The sequence below is a fragment of the Heptranchias perlo genome, chromosome 9 (assembly GCF_035084215.1).
Source record: "Heptranchias perlo isolate sHepPer1 chromosome 9, sHepPer1.hap1, whole genome shotgun sequence".
Classification (NCBI taxonomy): Eukaryota; Metazoa; Chordata; class Chondrichthyes; order Hexanchiformes; family Hexanchidae; genus Heptranchias; species Heptranchias perlo.
In genome coordinates, this window is record NC_090333.1 from 45445114 (window position 1) to 45454580 (window position 9467).

At 45.5% G+C, this 9467-nt stretch overlaps 1 protein-coding gene across 1 annotated transcript in view; it reads left to right on the forward strand.

The window, feature by feature from the left end:
* Positions 1-6967, forward strand: part of LOC137325342 (putative nuclease HARBI1) — a 73177-nt gene extending 66210 nt beyond the window's left edge. The window contains exon 3 of the mRNA XM_067990322.1: positions 5664-6967. Coding sequence (XP_067846423.1) covers positions 5664-5878 — 215 coding nt within the window. The 3' untranslated portion in view covers positions 5879-6967. The remainder of the gene's footprint in view (positions 1-5663) is intronic.
* Positions 6968-9467: the final 2500 nt, after the last annotated feature.

Sequence of the window (9467 nt, forward strand, 5' to 3'; positions counted from 1 at the left end):
TATACATTACCATTGTTGCAAGCCGCACACCCACAACTCACAGGCCACGCACACTGGCAGCTATTCAACCATGACAGGCACATCACCCAGACATACGTCCCGCTTTCTTGCAGGAGAAGGTGGTGCATATCAGGAGGCAGCAAGTGGCAGTGGCATTTAGCCCCTTGAGCCTGTTCCACCATTCAATGAGATCACGGTGGACCTGTGACCTCACTCCATATACCCGCCTCAGCTCCATATCCCTTAATACCCTTGGTTCACAGAAATCTATCAATCTCAGATTTAGAATTCACAATTGAGCTGGCATCAACTGCCGTTTGCAGAACAGCATTCCAAACTTCTACCCTTTGCGTGTAGAAGCGTTTCCTAACTTCACTCCTGAACTTCCTGGCTCTAAACTTTAGGCTGTGTCCTCTAGTCCTAGTATTTAAGTATAGGAGACCTCCAAAAACAATTACAAATGTCTTGGCAGCCAGAAGCAATAATCCAGCCACTAACCTGTAAATCCTGCATGGTCCCTTTAAATAGTGTTGGTGGGGGTCCTCCGGGCACTCTAAGACATGTTCAGATGGTCGGGGTTAAGACTGTCCATTGAATTGAGCGTTAAGTCCCAAAATGGTGTCTATCACTTTAAATCAGCTTTGCAGACTGATTGTATCCATTTTCTACCTACTTTTCATGCTTCTAACATTCGTTAACTGCGTCTGCGCTAACTCCTATACCAAAATGGTGTCCAGCGCACATCATGCTGGAAACGTGCGTGCACAGGCAAGACACCATCTTGGCACTTCAGGAGGCCTCGTATTGCCGAAATAACGGGCGCTACATGGCCCAATTTAGTGCCCAATGAGCTGGAGTGCGAGTTAGAGACACTCTGACACATAAGGGAGGGGGAGGAATTTTTGGGTAGTTTTCTCCAGCGTACAGTCACACCTCAGAGGAAAGCACAGGTACAGGAAGGGGAGAGTGTGACTGTTAGTCAGCAGGCTAGGGGGAACCAAGGGAAGGTAGAGAAGGAGGTCCCGCAGACAATGGTCCTATCCAACAGGTACAATGTACTTTCTATCTGTGAGGATAAGAATGCAGGCTGCAGGATGAACAGCCAGAATGCTAATCGTGGCACCACCAAGCAGGAGGTAGTCTGAGGTGGGGAGGAGCAGAATAGAAAGGTTGTAGTTACAAGGAGAGATTACACAAATTGGGTTTGTATTCTCTAGAGTTTCGAATGTTAAGGGATGATCTGATCGAAGTTTATAAGATATTAAGGGGAACAGATAGGGTGGATAGAGAGAAACTATTTCCGCTGGTTGGGGATTCTAGGAGTAGGGGGCACAGTCTAAAAATTAGAGCCAGACTTTTCAGGAGCGAGATTAGAAAACATTTCTACACACAAAGGGTGGTAGAAGTTTGGAACTCTCTTCCGCAAACGGCAATTGATACTAGCTCAATTGCTAAATTTAAATCTGAGATAGATAGCTTTTTGGCAACCAAAGGTATGAAGGGATATGGCCAAAGGCAGGTATATGGAGTTAGATCACAGATCAGCCATGATCTTATCAAATGGCGGAGCAGGCACGAGGGGCTGAATGGCCTACTCCTGTTCCTATGTTCCTAGTCATAGGGGATTCGATAATTAGGGGGATAGAAGGCGTCCTCTACAGTGGTGACCGAGAATACTAAAGATTACGTTGCCTAACTGATGCAAGAGTAAAGGATATCTTGGAGCAACTGGAGAGGAACTTGGAAAGGAGGGGGGGGAAGATCCTGTTGTTGTGGTCCATGTTGGGACTAATGACATAGGGATGAAAAGGAAAGAGATCCTGCTAAGAGAGTATCAGAAGTTAGCAAACTAAATTAATAAACAAGACCTCACGGTGTTAATTTTGGGATTACTACTCGAGCCAGGTGCTAATTGGCATAGGGATAGACAGATTAGGAAGGTGAATGTGTGACTGAAAGACTGGTGTGGGAAGGAGGGGTTTCATTTCATGGGACACTGGCACCAGTACTAGGACAGGAAAGAGCTGAACCGTTAGGATGGACTCCACCTGAACCAGAATGGGACCAGTGTCCTAGTGGAAAGGATAAAGAGGGCTGTCGATAGGACTTTAAACTAGTAAGATGGGGGAAGGGATATGGTAAAAATAAAATGGGCAGAACTTTAGCCCCCAAGATCAGGTGGGTCGGGGACTGTGGGGGCAATCAAAATCGGAGAATTCCGGAGAGGGAACGACTCCTGGCTCCAACCCGCTGACTTCTGTGTTCAACCCTGACGCATCTGGGTGCGTGCTTCAGAAAGCCGGAAGTCCCGCCAGCAATTAAAGCCGGCGGGTTGATATTCAAACCAGTGATGAAGATAGTTAAACTTGTTGAACTGGTTAATTTTTTGTGTATTGAGGCAGAGAAAGGATTTTAACTCTGCCTCAACGTGTTTCCCATGGCCTCTGAAACACGCCATGGGAAACTTGTCGGGTTGCAGCCGGCAGTCATTTGAATATTTGTTTGACAAATGGGGATAAAATGTGAGTTACTGCAGCAGGGCACTCAGTTCTCTCAGACAAACCTTTGGCTGGGAGTTCTTGGTGTTCAGACTCAGATTTCTTTGTTCATACTCAGAATTCTTGTGTTCACACATATTTACCTACATTTTGGACCCCCTCAAACTGACACCATCAGGATGGGGGTGGGGGGGGAACACAATGATTGTATTCAGCAGCACAACTTTCAAAAAAAAAATATTCCACTGAGGAAAAAAGGATGTAAAAGAAATGACAGCCATCCGTGGCTAAGTAAAGAAATTAAGGATAGTATCCGACTAAAAACAAGGACATATATGGTAGCCAAACTTAGTGGGAGGATAGAAGATTGGGAAGTCTTCAAAAGACAGCAAAAAGTAACTAAAGGATTGATTAAGAAAGGGAAGATAGATTATGAAAATAAATTAGCAAAAAATATAAAAACAGATAGCAAGAGATCCTATAGTTATATAAAAAGAAAAAGGGTGGCTAAGGCAAACGTAGGTCCCTTAGAGGATGAGACCAGGAAATTAATGGTGGGAAACATGGAGATGGCAAAAATGCTGAACAAATATTTTGTTTCAGTCTTTACGGTAGAGGGCACTAAGAATATCCCAACACTGGACAAACAGGGGGCTCTGGGGGAGGAGGAGCTAAATACGATTAAAATCACTAAGGAATTGGTACTCAGTAAATTAATGGGACTCAAGGCGGATAAATCCCCTGGACCTGATGGCTTACATACTAGGGTCTTGAGGGAAGTGCCAGTAGGGATTGTGGATGCTTTGGTAATAATTTTCCAAAATTCTCTGGACTCGGCAAAGGTCCCGGCAGATTGGAAAACTGCTAATGTAACACCCTTATTTAAAAAGGGTAGTAGGCAGAAGGCTGGAAATTATAGACCAGTTAGCCTAACATCTGTGGTGGGTAAAATTTTGGAGTCTATTATCAAGGAGACAGTAGCGGAACATTTGGATAAACATAATTTAATAGGACAAAGTCAGCATGGCTTTACGAAGGGGAAGTCATGTCTGACAAATTTGCTTGAGTTCTTTGAGGACATAACGTACATGGTGGATAAAGGGGAACCAGTGGACGTAGTGTATTTAGACTTCCAAAAGGCACTCGACAAGGTGCCACATAAAAGATTATTGCTCAAGATAAAGAATCACTGGATTGGGGGTAATATTCTGGCATGGGTGGAGGATTGGTTATCTAACAGGAAGCAGAGAGTTGGGATAAATGGTTCATTCTCGGATTGGCAACCAGTAGCCAGTGGTGTTCCGCAGGGGTCGGTGCTGGGTCCCTAACTCTTTACAATCTATATTAACGATTTGGAGGAGGGGACCGAGTGTAACATATAAAAGTTTGCAGATGATACAAAGATGGGAGGGAAAGTAGAGAGTGAGGAGGACATAAAAAACCTACAAGGGGATATAGACAGGCTGGGTGAGTGGGCGGAGATTTGGCAGATGCAATATAATATTGGAAAATGTGAGGTTATGCACTTTGGCAGGAAAAATCAGAGAGCAAGTTATTATCTTAATGGCAAGAGACTGGAAAGTACTGCAGTACAAAGGGATCTGGGGGTCCTAGTGAAAGAAAATCAAAAAGTTAGTATGCAGGTGCAGCAGGTGATCAAGAAGGCCAACGGAATGTTGGCGTTTACTGCTAGGGGGATAGAATATAAAAACAGGGAGGTATTGCTGCAGTTATATAAGGTATTGGTGAGACTGCACCTGGAATACTGCATACAGTTTTGGTGTCCATACTTAAGAAAAGACATACTTGCTCTCGAGGCAGTACAAAGAAGGTTCACTCGGTTAATCCCGGGGATGAGGGGGCGGACATATGAGGAGAGGTTGAGTAGATTGGGACTCTACTCATTGGAGTTCAGAAGAATGAGAGGCGATCTTATTGAAACATATAAGATTGTGAAGGGGCTTGATCGGGTGGATGCAGTGAGGATGTTCCCAAGGATGGGTGAAACTAGAACTAGGGGGCATAATCTTAGAATAAGGGACTGCTCTTTCAAAACTGAGATGAGGGGAAACTTCTTCACTCAGAGGGTGGTAGGTCTGTGGAATTTGCTGCCCCAGGAAACTGTGGAAGCTACATCATTGAATAAATTTAAAACAGAAATAGACAGTTTCCTAGAAGTAAAGGGAGCGGGCAGGAAATTGGACATGAATTTAGATTTGAGATTAGGATCAGATCAGCCATGATCTTATTAAATGGCGGAGCAGGCTCGAAGGACCGATTGGCCTACTCCTGCTCCTATTTCTTATGTTCTTATCTGAGGAGGAGGCACATCACCATCCACGGAGGTACGGCTTGCAGTTCTGGGAGTTGCAGCTCCACAAGACAGAGGTGTGCCACAAGGACCTGCAGAAGAGCAAAGAGGGGAACAACAGAGGGCCTGACATCGCAGGAGGCACTACCCGCGTGAGAGGGTCTACAAATAGAGACTGAGCCAACTGGACCTCTCTGAGGAGCAGTGCCTACGAAGGCTCAGAGTGAGTTGACAGGTCATCGCAGACATCTGCACGCTCCTTCATGCAGAGCTGCTCCCGGCTGAGCCTGGTGGCAACGCATTGCCTGTGGCAGTTAAAGTCACCATTGCCCTCAATTTCTTCGTCACCGGATCCTTCCAGGGTACCACTGGTGACATCGCCGGGCTCTCTCAGTCATAAGCACATAAGTGGGTTGTTTTGCAAGGCATCCCACTATGTCAACTCCCCCTGCGATGACATCAGAGGGCAGTGGGTTTCCACTGTCTGGCTGGCTTCCCACGGGTACAGGGCACAAGTGATTGCACATACGTAGCAATCCGAGCACCTCCACATGAGTCAGGACTGTACATCAACCGTAGGGATATCACTCCATCAATGTGCAGCTGGTTTGCGACCACCGGAAGAGGTTTCTGCAGGTGTGTGCTAAATTCCCTGCCATGATTCTGTACCCCAGAGGGCTGTGGATGCTGAGTCATTGAATATATTCAAGGCTGAGATCGATAGATTTTTGGACTCTAGGGGAATCAAGGGATATAGGGAAAGTGGATCATATTGAATGGCGGAGCAGGCTTGGGGGGCCATATAGCCTACTTCTGCTCCTATTTCTTATGTTCTTTTTCTTTCATTCTTCCAGAATCCAACATCCCAGCCCTCTTCCACACACAAAACAGACTTAAGGGCTGGCTCCTTGGAGACAAGAGATTTCCCCTGCAGACTTGGCTCATGACACCTCTGAGAAACCCCATCAACGAGGCACAGCAGCAGTACAGTGACAGTCACACCACCACCAGGTCTGTCATAGAGCAAGCCATTGGACTGCTGAAGATGCGCTTCCAGTACCCGGATTGATGTGGGGGAGCCCTTCAGTACGCACCAGAGAGGGCGTGTAGAATAATAGTTATCTGTTGCGTCCTGCACAACATTGCTCAACAGAGAGGGTTACAGGTGGAGGAGCTCCCATGCGCTCATGAAGCATCCGCATCTACCATCAACACTGAAGAGGAGGAGGACGCCGATGACGACAACGACAAGATGGGCAACCCCTCGGCAGAGCAGCGACTCACCTGGCTGCTCGTGATGCTAGGGAGTCACTCATATTTGATGGATTCTCATAAAGAGATGTGCAAAGTGAAGATAGTCAAGTTCTCAGACGACCTGGAACGAGCACCACCAACACCAGTGTCACCCCCCCGCCCCGGACAAAACATTCCGACAACCACACATACACCCACTGTAAATGCGCCCAATGGGTGGCATCAAAGCTTGCCATTCATGGTGAAGCACATAGAATGGCACTTTCACCAAAGGGACTCAGGAATGGGCAAGACGTGGCAGTGGTGGTGAGAATTATATCATTTATTGTGGATTTTACAAAAACCAAATATAAATGAAAAACATGGCATCCTGTCAGACACCCTTGTGCTTACCCTTTGTGATTACACAACGTATTAGGACTTTCTCTTCCTACTACTTCTACATGGTGCATCCCCTATGGCTGCAGCAGAGGTAGTGGCAGGTTACTCAGGTTCATGCCCTGACCGATTAGATGCTTTGGGCCTACACCCTCTGGGTTTTGGAGCCCATAAGGGCCCCGCCAAAGACTGCTCCACCTGCGCCTATGCAGGGGCAGACTCGGCCACCTGGAGAGGAAGCAGCATTGTGGGTACTGGTTGAGAGAGGAGCAATGATTGTGATGTGGGAGCACTTTGAGTGGCGTCCCCACTTCCATGTCCCCTTTCGCCATCATCCCTCTCCAGGGCTACGCCACATCACTCCTACCACTCTGCTGGATAACAGTTTGGAGCAGATTTGTGATGCGTTCTAAGGCCATGGCTAAACTATCTGTCTGCCTGTTTAAGGTGGCAGATATGTTGGCATCCAGAGTCCGCACTGCCTGAATAGACTCATTTGTGAGCCATGCCTGAAGCTCAATGGAGGCTGCCATTCTTTCCATTGCAGACATTTCCGCACTTACCTGTGTCCCAATTCCACTAATGCTGGAGGTGGCAAAGGTGCTGCTGTTCCTCGATCATTCTCCTTTTCAAGGATGGCCCCTGGGATTCAGCATCTGGGTCCAGCTGTGCAGAACCTAGAGAGGAGTGTGCCCTCCAACTCTCCACCCTGCCCCTGCCACCAGTGTCTGCTCGTGCTCACTTGTGTGTGGTGACTCACGAGGTGACAACCCAACTACCTCTCTAATAGGACCCACTGAGGTGTGAGTATCTGCACTGGTGGATGGCTCACTAAGATGTGACGGTGCGCCCTCAGAGGCAGGGAGCTCCTCTGAGGAATCGCCCTCTTCCACAACTTCAGTCCTTGAAGGGTCTTGAAGAGAACATAAGCAATATTAAGAATCATCACAGATGTAATGTTGCGAAGAGCATACTGAGGTGTACAACATGTCTAACATCAATTCAAGTTGTGGGTGGTGAATGTTAAAGTTGCGTCACCAGACGTTTGCGGAGTGCCAGTCTCGGCATCTGTGATGGCGAGGCACTCCACCATCCGGCTAAGTTCTAAGGCTTCCTCCTCCGCCTCTGTGAGGACCACTATTTGTGGCAATTAGGGATGGGCAATAAATGCTGGCCTTGTCAGCGACGCCCACATCCCATGAACGAATAAAAAAAATCATAACATAATAAGGTTTCAAATAATGATTGAGAAGGACATAAGTAAGACAAAGACTGCAAGACTATTAGCAGATTTTCCTATTACTGTTGCTACAAAAGGGTTGTTAATCCTTCAGCAAAAGCTGCTCCTTGATACAAGCCCAAATGGTTATAAAATAGCAAGCTTTAAAAAATTGACTCACAACAGTATTACAGTTATAATACAACTGTCTTCAGAGTACATTAAATGACAAGCAATCAATACAACCTGGTTTCCCGGGTCAGGATGATCAGACCTGATCTCCACGGACTGCCTGTGGCAATGGACCATCCTCCGTCTTTTGTCATTTTTGAGTCCACACTACTGTGTGGCGAGTGTTTACATCCCCTAATGCGACTTCCATCTCTACCATCTTTCCCGTATCTCCTCCTCCTCCAAAGCCCCCTTGCTATATTGTGTCTTGAAGTTCAAATTGTTGGCCAAGTGCGCCCCATACCATGGTATGTGATGCCCCAATATCTAATAGCAATATTTTTGGGTGGCCTCCAACCCGTGCTTTGGTATGGGGTCTTCAGTAAGGATTCTGGTACAATACACACAAGGCTCCCTTGACTGGAAAAGCCTCATACCATCATTTCATCTGTCCCTGACTTGCACGGGGTGGCGCTGAGCTGTTTATGCTTCCACACCTGGGGGCGGAGGGGGCGGGTTGGGAATGCTGGGGAAGGGTAAGAGCGGAGTGATCTAAATGCTCCTTTAAGAATTCTATCTCCTTTCTCAGAGTGTCTATCTAAGATTTTAATTTTTATTCCAGCTTCTGTATTTTCTTTTGATAGTGGGTATGATCTCACACTCTTGTTACATTATACTGGTCGTCCTATTTTTGACTTAGGACTCCTCATAGGGCACTACTTAACTCATCTATCTTCTTTTATCACATTTTATCCTGACCTTCCTGTTGTTGTAGTTTGGCATTACATGCTACTAATTTTCTGGCTCTATTTGCACCTTCGGTTTGAAGGTAATCTACTGACGCAGCCAAAGTCACGTTGTAAGTGGTTGTATGAGCGAATTGGGTATGATCCCCCTCTAATGTTTGTTCCATTAACTTTTTGTTGAGGTCAGCCTCTATTTCTAATTGTTTCTTAAGTTTTATTAATTGCTGTCTTTGCCATAACACAACTATAGCTTTTCAATTTTCCTTTCTCACGTGCTTTTCTTTATTTGGTGTCTTAACCAACTCTCCTAGCTGTTCTCGGTTTTCTATTTTTTCTATCAAGGAGATTTATTAACTTTTAGATAGTCCAACAACACAACATTTTCCACTTCTTGTCATAGAGATATGAGATATCCATTATTTAATCTTTTCTTTTTTTACGGTCACTTTTACCTGACCACAGCCAATATAAAAGGGGTGCTGTCAGTTTGCTAACAGATATCACATTTCAGTATAACCAAGATGATTATCTCAAAATTTTCAAAATTGATGCCCTGTTTGAGATAACAAGATATAGATCTTCGATTTCAGTTACACACATTAACTCCAAACACATAAATTCACACCTACCAATACTCACCGCAACTCCAAACACATCAATTCACACCCACCAATACGCAACGCAAATCCAAACACATCAATTCACACTCACCAATATTCAATACAACTCCAATCAGATTAATTGTCATATGTGATAATCTCATGTCCAAAATTTGAGACTCTCGTATTTAAATTTATAAGAACCAGAATTTCACTGTGGTCACAATAAAAGTCTGGTTTCCAAAATTTGAGAGGTTAGTCAACCTCAATAGTTCCAATTTTAATTCAGCA